The sequence below is a fragment of the Aquarana catesbeiana genome, linkage group LG12 (genome assembly GCF_042186555.1).
Source record: "Aquarana catesbeiana isolate 2022-GZ linkage group LG12, ASM4218655v1, whole genome shotgun sequence".
NCBI classification, from domain to species: Eukaryota; Metazoa; Chordata; class Amphibia; order Anura; family Ranidae; genus Aquarana; species Aquarana catesbeiana.
Window position 1 is genome coordinate 220,212,474 of NC_133335.1, and position 13,795 is coordinate 220,226,268.

Consider the following 13,795-nt stretch of genomic DNA (forward strand, 5'->3'; position numbering starts at 1 on the left):
TCTCCGCTGTTTGAATGGACAGAGTCAGCTGACTCTGTCCATTCACATAACTGAAACATTGTAATCTCCTGTGATTACGATGTGTCAGTTTATGAATGGACAGGAGCCACTGTCTTCTCTCCTTTCATTCTCAGTGCAGCTGAGGCTGCAGAGAAAGGGACTGGGGAATCTCTATCCTCTGTCTCTTTCTCTGTCTCAAGGGGGAGATATCAGAGGTCTGTTAAGATCCCTGATATCTCACCAAAGCCCCCCAACAGGGCTGATTAAAAAAAAAAACATATAAAGAATAAAAAAAATATTATTGTAAAAAATAAAAATTGTAAAAAAAAAAAAAAAAAAAAAAAAAAAAAAAAACCACACACACACATACACCGTTCACCCCCCCCCCCCAAAAAAAAGAAAACACCGTAAAAAAAAACCACTGTCACGTGACATTTAAAAAAAAAGTATCGGTAATCGGTATCGGGGAGTACTTGAAAAAGAGTATCGGTACTTGTACTCGGTCCTAAAAAAGTGGTATCGGGACATCCCTAATAAATACCGTACTGGTGACCGCACAATAGGGGTAAAACTTTTTTGCGGAAGGGAGTTTAAAAAGACACGTGGTCACTCATTACATTTAGAAGAAGAGGTTTAACCTTAAACTACGTAAAGGGTTCTTTACTGGGCAAGTATGTGGAATTCCCTTCCACAGGCGGTGGTCTCAGTGTGGGGCATCCATAGTTTCAAAAAAACGATTAGATAAGCACCTGAACGACCACAACATACAGGGATATACAATGTAATACTGACATATAATCACACACATAGGTTGGACTTGATGGACTTGTGTCCTATTTTCAAACTCACCTACTATATAACTATGTAAATGGTTTTCAATTATTTTTACAAATAAATATGTGAAAAGTGTGACATGCATTTGTATTCAGCCCCCTTTACTCTAATACCCCTAACTAAAATCTAGTGGAATCAATTGCCTTCAGAAGTTACACAATTAGTAAATAGAGTCCACCTGTGTGTAATTTAATCTCTGTATAATTACAGCTGTTTTGTGAAGCCCTCAGAAGTTTGTTAGAGAACCTTAGTGAACAAACAGCATCATTAAGGCCAAGGAACACACCAGACAGGTCAGGGTTAAAGTTGTGGAGAAGTTTGAAGCAGGGTTAGGTTATAAAAAAAATATCCCAAGCTTTGAACATCTCACGGAGCTCTGTTCAATCCATCATCCAAAAATGGAAAGAGTATGGCACAACTGCAAACCTACCAAGACATGGCCGTCCACCTAAACGGACAGGCCGGGCAAGGAGAGCATTCATCAGAGAAGAGCCAAAAGGTCCATGGTAACTCTGGAGGAGCTGCAGAGATCCACAGCTCAGGTAGGAGAATCTGTCCACAGGACAACTATTAGTCGTGCTCTCCACAAATCTGGCCTTTATGGAAGAGTGGTAAGAAGAAAGTCATTGTTGGAAGAAAGCCATAAGAAGTCCTGTTTTCAGTTTGTGAGAAGCCATGTGGGGGACACAGCAAACATGTGGAAGAAGGTGCTCTGGTCAGATGAGACCAAAATGTAACTTTTTGGCCTAAAAGCAAAAAGCTATGTGTGGCAGAAAACTAACACTGCACATCACCCTGAACATACCATCCCCACCGTGAAACATGGTGGTGGCAGCATCATGTAGTGGGGATGCTTTTCTTCGGCAGGGACAGGGAAGCTGGTCAGAGTTGATGGGAAGATAGATGGAGCCAAATAAAGGGCAATCTTAGAAGAAAATCTGTTATGCCGCGTACACACGGTCGGACTTTTCGTCTACAAAAGTCCGACAGCCTGTCCGACATACTTCCGACGTACCTTCGGCGGACTTGCGGCAGACTTTCTTACGAACGGACTTGCCTACACACGACCACACAAAAGTCCGACAGATTCGTACGTGATGACGTACACCGGACTAAAATAAGGAAGTTCATAGCCAGTAGCCAATAGCTGCCCTAGCATGGGTTTTTGTCCGTTGGACTAGCACACAGACGAGCGGATTTCGGGGTCCGTCGTACTTACGACGTAAAGATTTGAAGCATGTTTCAAATCTAAAGTCCGTCGGATTTGAGGCTAAAAAAGTCCGTTGAAAGTCCGGAGAAGCCCACACACGATCGGATTACCAGCCAGCTTTAGTCCGTCAGCGTCCGTTGGACTTTTGTAGACGAAAAGTCCGACCGTGTGTACGTGGCATTAGTCTGCAAAAGACTTGAGACTGGGGCGGAGGTTCACCTTCCAACAGGACAACAACCCTAAACATACAGCCAGAGCTACAATGGAATGGTTTAGATCAAAGCATATTCATGTGTTAGAAAGGCCCAGTCAAAGTCCAGACCTAAATCCAATTGAGAATCTGTGGCAAGACTTGAAAATTGCTGTCCACAGATAATCTCCATCCAATCTGACAGAGCTTGAGCTATTTTGCAAAGAAGAATGGGCAAAAATGTCCCTCTCTAGATGTGCAAAGCTGGTAGATACATCCCAAAAAGACTTGAGGCTGTAATTGCAGCGAAATGTGGTTCTACAAAGTATTGACTCAGGAGGGCTGAATACAAAATGTACCCCACACTTTTCACATATTTATTTTTAAAAAAAATTTTGAAAACCATTTCTCATTTTCTTTCCACTTCACAATGATGTGCCACTTTTTATTGGTCTATCACATAAAATCACAAAAAATACATTTACATTTTTGGTTGTAACATGACAAAATGTGGAAAATTTCAAGGGGTGTGAATACATTTTCAAGGCACTGTATTTTCCTCAGTGAAGGTGTCCTTCAAGCAATTTGCCTTTAATACAGGTTTGGGAGAAGAAGCAAAACACTTGCACAACGCATGCTGGGAAGCTTACCTCTGCAATTTCAGGCGTTGATTCTGCTTTACTGACATAGCTGAGCACGTGAGACCAGTTCTGGAGGTAGACACTGACCTATAGCAAGATAGAGCACATAAGATCAGAAGGCTGACCTCTCCCTTCAGCAGAGATCACATGACCAAAGACCTAGCCATTGGAACAATTGACCAGACACAGTGGGATCCTTGAGTAGCAAGTTCCCAAGGCATGTTAAAGTGGTATAAGACACCACAATTATTATTAATTTTTTTTTTATTTTTTTTTTTAATTAAAAACGGGCCTCTTGCAGATTTATGCCATAATATACTAGCATGCAGACCATACTAGCACATTATGAGAGACTTACCTGTCTAAGGATGAGCTCCAGCACTGGGCTGTCAGCCCTCAAGCGCTTCAATCATTTCCTGGTCCTATTTCCAGGTTCGCCCCATTTGGCCATTTGAATGGTCAGGCTACTTCCACGACCTCAATCTTGCGTATGTGCGCGGAATCACTCCACCACGACACAGAGCGGGTGCTGTAAATGTACTCGTAGCTGCTCATCCACAGCTCAAAGTACAGTACCGCTGGCAGGCAGGGGGGGAAGCATTTAGGGTCTCTTCTGTCAATAAAAAAATCTGCCTGTCCGTGTTTTTTAAAATTTTGAGTTAAATATCACTTTAAATTATCACTAATATGTGTTTAATATATTTTACTTATGGTACTTAAATTCCACATAACTCGATCTCCAGTAACAAGACCAGCACTTAATAAGTATAGCTGACAGGCTCTCACCACCATATTCAGCCACCTGTGTGCTTATACTATCAGTCCAGTCTTGTCACTGCCACCAACCTCTCTTAATGGTTACACCAAGTCACAGCCCAACATGTTTCGTCATGCTCGACTGACTTTACCAAGGTAACCTTGTTCTTGGTCTTGTTACTGGAGATCAAGTTATGTGGAATTTATTGATGCGTCTGTAACGAACATTCCTGGTGAGATCTACTCTATTTGAATAAAGATTTTACTAAACTTTGTAGAGCGCTTTTTCTTTGCATGTAATCCCTACTGAAAGCAGAGTTCCGCCTGGAAAAAAAAAAAAAAAAGTAAAGTCAGCAGCTACAAATACTGCAGCTGCTGACTTTTAAAATAAGGACACGTACTTGTGTAAGTGCGATCCTCTCACCCAAAGCCAGGCTGTCTCTCGGCTCCGGGTGGAGACGCCGGCATCTTAAGTAAGGGAATCAGGAAGTTAAGCAGCCTGGTTCCCTACTGCGCATGCGTGAGTTGCATTCCCTGCTGTTTTCTGGGACCTGTGCGTCTCCCAGGAGACAGCGGGGGCGGGGGGGGTTGGGGACGGAGGAGGGGCTGGACATGGCGTAGATCGCTGTGGATACTGCGGCGAAACATCTTTCGCCAGTAGTGGGAGCAAATACCTGTATTAGACAGGTATCTGCCCCCCTCCCCCCTGATAGGTGCCAAATGTGACACCGGAGGGGGGGGGGGGGGGAATCTGGACAGCAGAAGTTCCATTTTTGGGTGGAACGCCGCTTTAACAACACATGCTTTGGAATTGTGGAGCGGAGGTTTACTCACAGTAAGAGTTGTGAAAATGTGGAATAGACTCCCTCAAGAGCTGGTTCGGGTCAGCTCAGTAGATTGCTTTAAAAAAAGGACTGGATTCTTTCCTAAATGTAGATAATATAACTGTATAACATTTATAGGTAAAGTTGATCGAGGAATCGAGAAGGAATTTTTCCCCCTGCTGTAGCAAAAATTGGATCATGCTTTGCTGGGGTTTTTCGCCTTCCTCTGGATCAACTGTGGGCATAGGATTGTGTATATGGGATTGTATGATGATATTTTTCTCTTTTATTGGTTGAACTAGATGGACTTGTGTCTTTTTTTCACGTTTGCCCACCGACAAAGAAATAATCAGTCTATAATTTTAATGGTAGGTTTATTTTAAACAGTGAGAGACAGAATAACAAAATATCCAGAAAAACCCATTTCAAAAAAGTTATAAATTGATTTACTTTTTAATGAGTGAAATAAGTATTTGACCCCTTCGCAAAACATGACTTAGTACTTGGTGGCAAAACCCTTGTTGGCAATCACAGAGGTCAGACGTTTCTTGTAGTTGACCACCAGGTTTGCACACATCTCAGGAGGGATTTTGTCACACTCCTCTTTGCAGATCCTCTCCAAGTAATTCGAGGCTGATGTTTGGTATCTCGAACCTTCAGCTCACTCCACATATTTTCTTTGGGATTAAGGCCTGGAGACTGGCTAGGCCACTCCAGGACATTAATGTGCTTCTTTTTGAGCCACTCCTTTGTTGCCTTGGCTGTGTGTTTTGGGTCATTATCATGCTGGAATACCCATCCATGACCCATTTTCTATGCCCCGGCTGAGGGAAGGAGGCTCTCACCCAAGATTTGATGGAACATGGCCCCGTCCATCGTCCCTTTGATGTGGTGAAGTTGTCCTGTCCCCTTAGCAGAAAAACACCCCCAAAGCATAATGTTTCCACCTCCATGTTTGACTGTAGGGATGGTGTTCTTTCAGTCATATGTAGCATTCCTCCTCCTCCGAACACAGAGAGCTGAGTTGATACCAAAGAGCTTGATTTTGGTCTTATCTGACTACAACACGTTCACCCAATTCTCCTCTGAATCATTCAGATGTTCATTAGCAAACTTCAGACGGGCCTCTACATGTGCTGTCTTGAGCAGGGGGACCTTGAGGGCGCTGCAGGATTTCAGTCCTTCATGGCGTAGTGTGTTACCAATTGTTTTCTTGGTGACTATGGTCCAAGCTGCCTTGAGATCATTGACAAGATTCTCCCGTGTAGGTTTGGGCTGATTTCTCACCGTTCCCACAATAATTGAAACCCCACGAGGTGAGATCTTGCATGGAGCCCCAGACCGAGGGAGAGTGACAGTTATTTTGTGTTTCTTCCATTTGCCAATAATCGCACCAACTGTTGTCACCCTCTCACCAAGCTGCTTGGCGATGGTCTTGTAGCCCATTCCAGCCTTATGTAGGTCTACAATCTCGCCCCTGACATCCTTGGACAGCCCTTTGGTCTTGGCCATGGTGGAGAGATTGGAATCTGATTGATTGATTGCTTCTGTGGACAGGTGTCTTTTATACAAGTAACAAGCTGAGAATAGGAGCACTCCCTTTAAGAGAGTGCTCCTAATCTCAACTCGTTAACTGTATAGAAGACACCTGGGAGCCAGAAATCTTGCTGATTGATAGGGGATCAAACACTTTTTTCACTCATTAAAATGAAAATCAATTTATACAACTTTTTTGAAATGCCCTTTTCTGGATATTTTTGTTGATATTCTGTCTCTCACTGTTAAAATAAATCTACCATTAAAATTATAGACTGATCATTTCTTTGTCAGTGGGCAAACGTACAAACTCAGCAGGGGATCAAATACTTTTTTCCCCTCACTGTATATTATAGCCAAATCATTAATTAAATCAATATTTAGTTAGGGAAAGCTGCCCCTTTTAAGTGCAATGCCACTTACGACATTCAAATATTCCAATATTGGCAGGGGGAGGGAAGAACCAGGCAGGATCAGCCAGGTATTTTAGGTGATAGAAGGGCCAAATACACAACACAAGCATTGTGCTGTTATGCATGCTATAAGGGGACAGGATCTATTTTGTTTTTTTCAGGGTAACAAACACTTTAATACACAGGTGTTGATTTACTAAAACTGGAGAGTGCAAAATCTGGTTCAGCTCCGCAAAGAAGCTTCCAGGTATTTTTGTCAAAGCTTAAAGTTAGATGCCGATTGGCCAACATGCACAGCTGCACCAGATTTTGCACTCTCCAGTTTTAGTAAATCAACCCTATTTATACCAATTTTTGAAAACATAGAAAGAGGTCAAAGTTTTACCTTGATAACATTCAAGCACATATTGATGACATGTTTAGCGCTAGTGCAGTAGTCGCGGGCTCGAGAGTAGCATTTAAGAGCGTTGCTAAGATCTCCACAGTCCAGGTAATGATCTCCCAAATCATCATGACCCCTCCTGTAGAAAGATGATCAGTGTGATTACATAGAGTGACTAAGTAGTATACAACATAATCTCTTTATGCAGAAGCTCTAAATCTATTTCCACAAGAAACTCACCTTCACTATACTGATTATTTATTTCACCAAATCTTACCACGTGTTTTGTCCTTACCTTATACTTTCTTTAATTGAATTCCCTTTGTAATTCTTTAGGTCAGTGTCCAGTTTCTCTAATTTCAGAAGTGCTTTTTTGCGAGTGGCCTCCACCCAGGCTGTGTCCAGAGGAGGGGGGTCCAGCGAGCCCTCAGGCAAAGCATCTGGTGCATTCTGTACCTCCCTGCACAGATACAGATAGAAAAGCTTGAGAGAGGGAGAGAGGGGATTCAGAGAATTGAGAAATAAGATAGGGTGGACAATGATTAAAACAAACAAAAATAAAAAATTAGAGGGTATGGACACAAAAGAAGAAAAACCATTCGTACAGGATTGGCGAGTAGACCCTTGGCTGCTGCACCACTATAAACTGTATTGAAGCCATAACTTCTCAATCCCAGGAAAATTTGAATTTGCAGTCTGCTCATGGAGGGAAAAGTGACAGTGCCTTCTGATAGCACACCTGACCGAGAAAGGTATACTCACCCATCTGTGCTTCCTTGCTGCCTCCACACTTGTTCTAATGTCCTGGCGATTCAGGGTATGGAAAAGCATGCAACCTTCCCCATGTAATAGAGCTTACTCAGGGTGGACTTCTCCGGGTGTGTGTGTGTGTGTGTGTGTGTGTGTGTGTGTGTGTGTGTGTGTGTGTGTGTGTGTGTGTGTCTGTGGGGGGGGGGGGGTCAAGACAGCAAATGACTCAGGGTGGACTCCTGCAGCGGCAAAGATGAATCAGTGAGTATACCTTGCTGGGCGGGAGGGTTGGGAGACACTGCCACTTTGCCCTAAATGTGGAAGATTAGAGCACCACAAAAGGTTTGATAAATCTCCTGAGAAACACAAAAACAACACAAGAAGAGCAAGCCAACAAATTTAGGGTGCTCAAAACTCCTAGGCCATCAGGGCTGGGAATCCAGATAACATATGAGATATACTGTACACAAGTTAGGTATCTAGGACACTGATCTGTAAGAATATATGTCAAAAGCAATAATAATAGTTATAATACCACCACAACAGTAATGACAATAGTATGGATAAGGATAAGTTCACCATTTAAAAAAATAATAAATGCACATCTTTTTTAGGTAAAAAAAAATGTGCATTTAATTTATTTTTATTTTTATTGGGAGTCTGGAAAGCATTGCACCCACGATCAGTAGATCGTGGATGCTATGCAGGGCTCTTGCAGGCTCTGTGTGTAAGCTGTTTGGCCATACATCATACAGCCAAGCAGTTACACATTCACAGGAAGCATCAATGAACTACCACAGTGCTCAACTGCACTGTGTTAGTTCATTGAGAGCTGTAAGGCCAGTTTTCAATTCACAGAACTCTGTAAATGAGTGACACTTCCAGGACGGGCAGAGGCCCATGCAGCTACGTTGTTTAAGGATTCTCACATAGAGCGGGGGGAATAGATCCCCTGCTGCCTGTGACATTGGGGGGCCAGGGAACTGCGGGAGCCGGTGGATTTGTAACAGGTTACATGAATATGGGTGTAACATGTTACAAAAGGTGAACTTGTCCTTTAAAGCCTCACTCTTGGTTGCTGTGCAATTTACCCATGAAGTGATGGCCCCACCACAACTGCATAAGGTAAATGCTTGTCTGGCTAGGGGAGAGAAAAAAAACGTAATACTTACCTTATTCCTCTCTCATGCAGCTTTCCTCTTCTATGTGTGCCCAGAGCCCCCGAAACTGCTTCACTTCGCTGCCCAGCCAGTTGCAGCTCACCGACGTAAACACATACAAGGCAGGAACTGCAGTCCTGCATTGCATGTGAGGATAGCGAGGGCCTGCCCAAACCGGGGAGCATTGGACAATGCTGGCTTTTGAGGGAAAGAGGTATAAAAGTAGGTCATGTATAAGAGGGCTTTAAGGAGTCCAGGAGTAGGTAAGAGTATGAAGGGAAGAAAACAAAAGACAAAACATGATCAAATGTATGTATCATTTTTACCCCTGATACCTGATGGCCTCTGACAACTTGCGATGAATCTCTTCGTAAACATCTACATTAAAAGTCCGCTGCACAAATGACAGAGCCATCTTCAGGGCCTCAACACGCAGCTGTGGACACCGATCAGCAATAAACTGCAACCTCTCAATGCGCATGAGACCACTGTAACTGGAGGCGTACTGCTCGAGATCCTGCAGGAACACAAACACCACATTGACCATCAAGCTTACGGAAAACGGCAAAACAAGAAGCAATGACATTGGGTAACATTCAGTAATACAAAGCGGACAACCAAATGTTGCCTTTTGTGGATTTCACTAGATAATTAGATCAGTCTAGGAACCATAGGGGACTTTTAAAGTGTTCTTTAAATTTTGCTGAAAAGTAATAGTTTCTACCAATCAGTTATAGAGATTGAAAGATTTTTAACCACTTGAGGTCCGGGCCATAGCCGAATAACGGCCACAGCGCGCACCTCAATTTCCGGGAGGCTGTCATTGGGATGTCCTCCCCCGTGCACCCTGCAGGGCGCGCGGTGCACGCGCTGTGATCACCGAGTCACGAATGATCACAGATCCAAGTAAGGGGCTGATCCCGGCCCCTTACCATGTGATCAGCTGTCAACCAATGACAGCTGATCACATGATGTAAACAAAAGCTTGGTAATCGTTTTCTTTTTTACGTCAAAAGTGGCTTTAGACCAGCTAGAAAACAGCGATAATAAATTAGAACACTTGCTGAATTGAGCGATAGTGAATCGTGGGGAAATTTATTTTATTACTATTTATTTTTATTTTTTTTAATTATTTATTTTTATTTATTATATTATAATTTATGTTTTTGTGTTTCAAACTTTATCATACCCGGGATATCTACTAGACTCTTGTTTGGACAGATTTAAGTGTGTTATTGTTAAGAATTACAGACCTACAATATAAAACGCCAAATTTCCATGCAAAATAATTGTACCGCTTTCAGCACCTAAAATCCGAAATAATCATACCGCCAGGGAGGTTAATGTGTAGGGAAAGAGATCTTAGGAGATGTTATTTCTGTGGAAGTGCCTACATTAAAAAGAAATGAGCCGCCAGCAGCTGCCCCAGTAAGAATATTTCAAGCCTGGTATCACACAGAGAAAAGCTGCTTCTCAGTAGAGGAACAAGGTAAAAAAATGCTCTAGATCAGGGGTGCTCAACCCATGGACCGCAGAGCCCTGTGACGTAGCCCACGACCTCAATCCCATGCTCTAGGATGGAGGTTTGGCAAGCCCAGATTGCGATCAACGGGTTGCTGACCCACCATCCCAAAACATGAGAGTGCTAGGAGTGGGTGCCGCAGTAGAGGAAGCTGGTGGCCGCAGAGGGAGCAAGAGCAGCATAAGCTTATGCTTTATCTGTAGTGCTGGCTTCTATCCCAGGCTGAGAGGTTACCCACTGTACTTCACCTGAGACCTTTCTAGCAGCCTGCAGAGCGATGCCACCAACAGCTGAAAGAGGAAAAGGTCAGTGTGTTATCCACTTCAGCCCCTTCCTGACCAGGCCATTTTTTGCGATACGGCACTGTGTTATTTTAACTGAAAATTGCGCAGACATGTGACGCTGTAACCAAACAAAATGTTTGTTCTTTTTTTCACACAAATAGAGCTTTCTTTTGGTGGTATTTGATCACCTCTGCATTTTTTTTTTTTGAGCTATAAACAAATAAAGACCAACAATATTTAAAGAAAAACAATATTTTTGACTTTCTACTATAAAACATACCCAATAAAAAAAATGTCCAAAATCTAATTTCTTCATCAATTTAGGCCAATATGTATTCTGCGACATGTTTTTGGTAAAAAAAAAAAAAAAAAAAATCACAATAAGCGTATATTGATTGGTTTTCGCAAAAGTTATCATGTCTACAAACTATGGGATATTTTAATGGCATTTTTATTTTTACTAGAAATGGCGGCGATCAGAGATTTTTAGGTTGATTGCGACATTCAAATCAGACACTGACACTTTTTGGGGACCAGTGGCACTAATACAGTGATCAGTGCTAAAAATATGCACCGTCATTGTACAAATGACACTGGCAGGGAAGGGATTAACATCAAGGGCAATCAAAGGGTTAAGTGTGCTCCCAGGGAGTGATTTCTAACTGTGTGGGAGATGGTTTAACTGGAGGAAGAGAGAGATCTGTGTTCCTGCTTAGCAGAAACACAAGATCTCTATCTTTCTCTCTGACAGGACGGTGGCCTGCCTTGTTTACAGAGGCAGACTGCTGTACTCCCTCTCCTGTCAACGATCGTGGGGTCCTGCCGGCGCACGTGACCCAGAAAGAGACAACGTACATGTACGTTGTTACGCGCAGCCAGGCCACCCTGCCGCGGTAAAAGCTCGGTCCGGAAGTGGTTAATCATCACATACACTGCGCTTTTGCAATGAACATATTAGCACTTATAAAAAAAAAAACATTTTTAAAATGAATCGGGCTGATTTCACACTGATCCACAGGTGCAGCGCAGTGCACCTTGGCACTTTTCAGAAAGTGCAGCATACCTGCAAGATGTAATAGAATTCTATGGCAAAGTGCAGCTAACTCGCAGGAAAGTCGCAAGAGCACTGCGCTGCACCCGTGGTGCAGGTAAACCTTTCACACGATCGGCCCGCTCAGATCTGCCTGTCCATTATTCAGGCAGATCCGAGCATGCCGATCGTGTGAAAGGGGCCTTGAATATTCTAAAATCGTAAGCTTTTGAGACCACTCAGGTCCCAGCATACATAATCTTCTCAGAGAGGATAAAGACAGGGGGATAAAATCAACCACACACAGCAAATATGTCACAGAAAGAAGAGGATATAAATGGGCTTGAGGGGTAGACTTACCAGAGTTGGATTCTCCACCACATAGTTGATGTCAGGCACATTCTGCTGGTCATCTTGAGGGTCAGCATCAATCTGCATGGGCTCCACAGCACCCTACATAGGCAAAAGAGTCTAGTCAATTACCGCAATCAAGATAAGCAGCAAAGGTCCAGGGGTCTGCACTGAGCCACAACACTCCACCGGCACTCCTAACAGAGACAGTCAGCAAGTCAATTGACAAAACTATAGGACAAAAAATAAAATAGTCAAGAAAGAAGAAAAAGTACCATAGATAAACTGAGACTTTAAAAGAGACCCTGTCACCTTGTCCATTCAGGGCAGTTACATTGTCTGTGCAAATCCTCACCCTGACAATTTCATATTCACCTCTCCCATGACACTTCTGTTGTGGACACCACCTAAATACAGTGACAGTGCTTGGCCTAGCAATTGCCAGCTAGGCTAGAGCACTTCATCATGGGAGGTGGTCACATGCTACGACATACTGGTTATTTTACAGTGGCGGCTACAGATAGATAGAGGAGCAGTGGGGAAGTGGTGAAAGGACAAGGTGACAAACACTGATCTGATACAAAGAAATGGTCATCTGAAGTCTGCTATTTCAGGCGTTCCACACTACTCTCAGTGGTCCCTTACACCAACCCCATCGCCATGCGCACTACTGTAGTGACTGGCGTGAAGTATTGGTTTCTAAGATGTTGGAGGAGGATTTCTTTGGATCAGATTGGCATTTAGCAGTGGGCTGGGATGGGTACTTACACTCTTCTTTTACAGGAAACCTTTTGGGGCAATTTGATTTAATTTAAGGCTTCATGCACACGGGACGTTTTTACAGCTGCTGTTTTTGGCTTTAGGTGTTTTTTTCTGCAGCCAGTAAACTCCCCAGCATGTTATGCTATGTGTCCATGCACACACAAAGGCTATCTGCGTTTTTTGACAGGGGCTGAAAAAAAAAAAACTAAAAAAGCTAAAAAACGCAAATACAAAAAAAAACTACTACTGCAAAACTCAGTCAACAGCTACAGCTTACACTACTGGTGTTTTTTTATAATGTCCAGTGTGCATGTGGCCTAATACTATCAGAGCTGGTAAACTAAAACAACCAAGTGGTCAGCAATGGCGCCAATAGAGCAATTAAAGTATACCTAAAGACAAAACTTTTTTTTTTTTTTTTTTTTTTTTTTTTTTTAGTTTTTGGATTTGGGAGTGGAGATGGTCTGTGTCCCCGTTAAAGAGATTCACATTCCCTCCTTGTCCTGATTCGCCATTATCATTGAAAGTGAAAGTAAAAGAAAATCCCAAATTTTGGGTTGCTGTCCCCAGAAAAATAATAGAGTAGAAATCTTCCAATGGGTACACTAGTTCTGGTGACCTGAGGGGTCCCCAAGGTAGTAACATCACAGGCGCATGCGCTCTGAAGTAACGGCACCAGTGCCGAGAACAGCGGATCGCGCGTGCATGCGCGGGAGCGACGTCATCGCGGTTCCGGCCAATCACAGCACCGGGGCCTGCGAACCCGGAAGTAACTCCGGGTAAAATGTCAGCAGTCTCAGCAGTGAGTGGGGACCGCTGCAACAGCTTCGTTCTAAGGTATTTCATAATAAGCTAGTATACGATGCATACCTTTGTCTTGCAGGATTTTTGTTTCTTAGGTTTACAACCTCTTTAAAAAGGGACATCTCCGCAATAGGACACAGATGCCGAAAACAAATCTGACAGGGATTATAACTCTCCCTTGCTCTATCCAAAATGGATAAAAAAAAAAAAAAAAAAAAAGTTTGGCCATAGTTCTACTTAAATCCTTCTCTTCCTGTCCCACAACAGTATTATCAAACAGGAAGCAGGAGAATATCTACAGCAGGAACAAAGACACCAACAAAAAGTTAAACATAGCTATGTCTTG

At 43.0% G+C, this 13,795-nt stretch overlaps 1 protein-coding gene across 2 annotated transcripts in view; it reads right to left on the bottom strand.

Moving 5' to 3' along the window:
- GPS1 (G protein pathway suppressor 1) overlaps positions 1–13,795 on the bottom strand; it is a 62,718-nt gene that overhangs the window by 39,502 nt on the left and 9,421 nt on the right. Inside the window, exons 2-6 of one of the 2 annotated variants that reach the window (XM_073606714.1) lie at positions 11,893–11,985; positions 9,032–9,213; positions 7,082–7,246; positions 6,790–6,925; positions 2,885–2,962 (exon numbers count right to left, since the gene is read on the bottom strand). In XM_073606714.1, coding sequence (XP_073462815.1) covers positions 2,885–2,962; positions 6,790–6,925; positions 7,082–7,246; positions 9,032–9,213; positions 11,893–11,985 — 654 coding nt within the window. Of the gene's footprint in view, positions 1–2,884; positions 2,963–6,789; positions 6,926–7,081; positions 7,247–9,022; positions 9,214–11,892; positions 11,986–13,795 lie in introns of both variants that reach the window. The other variant, XM_073606713.1, reaches the window with a different exon arrangement.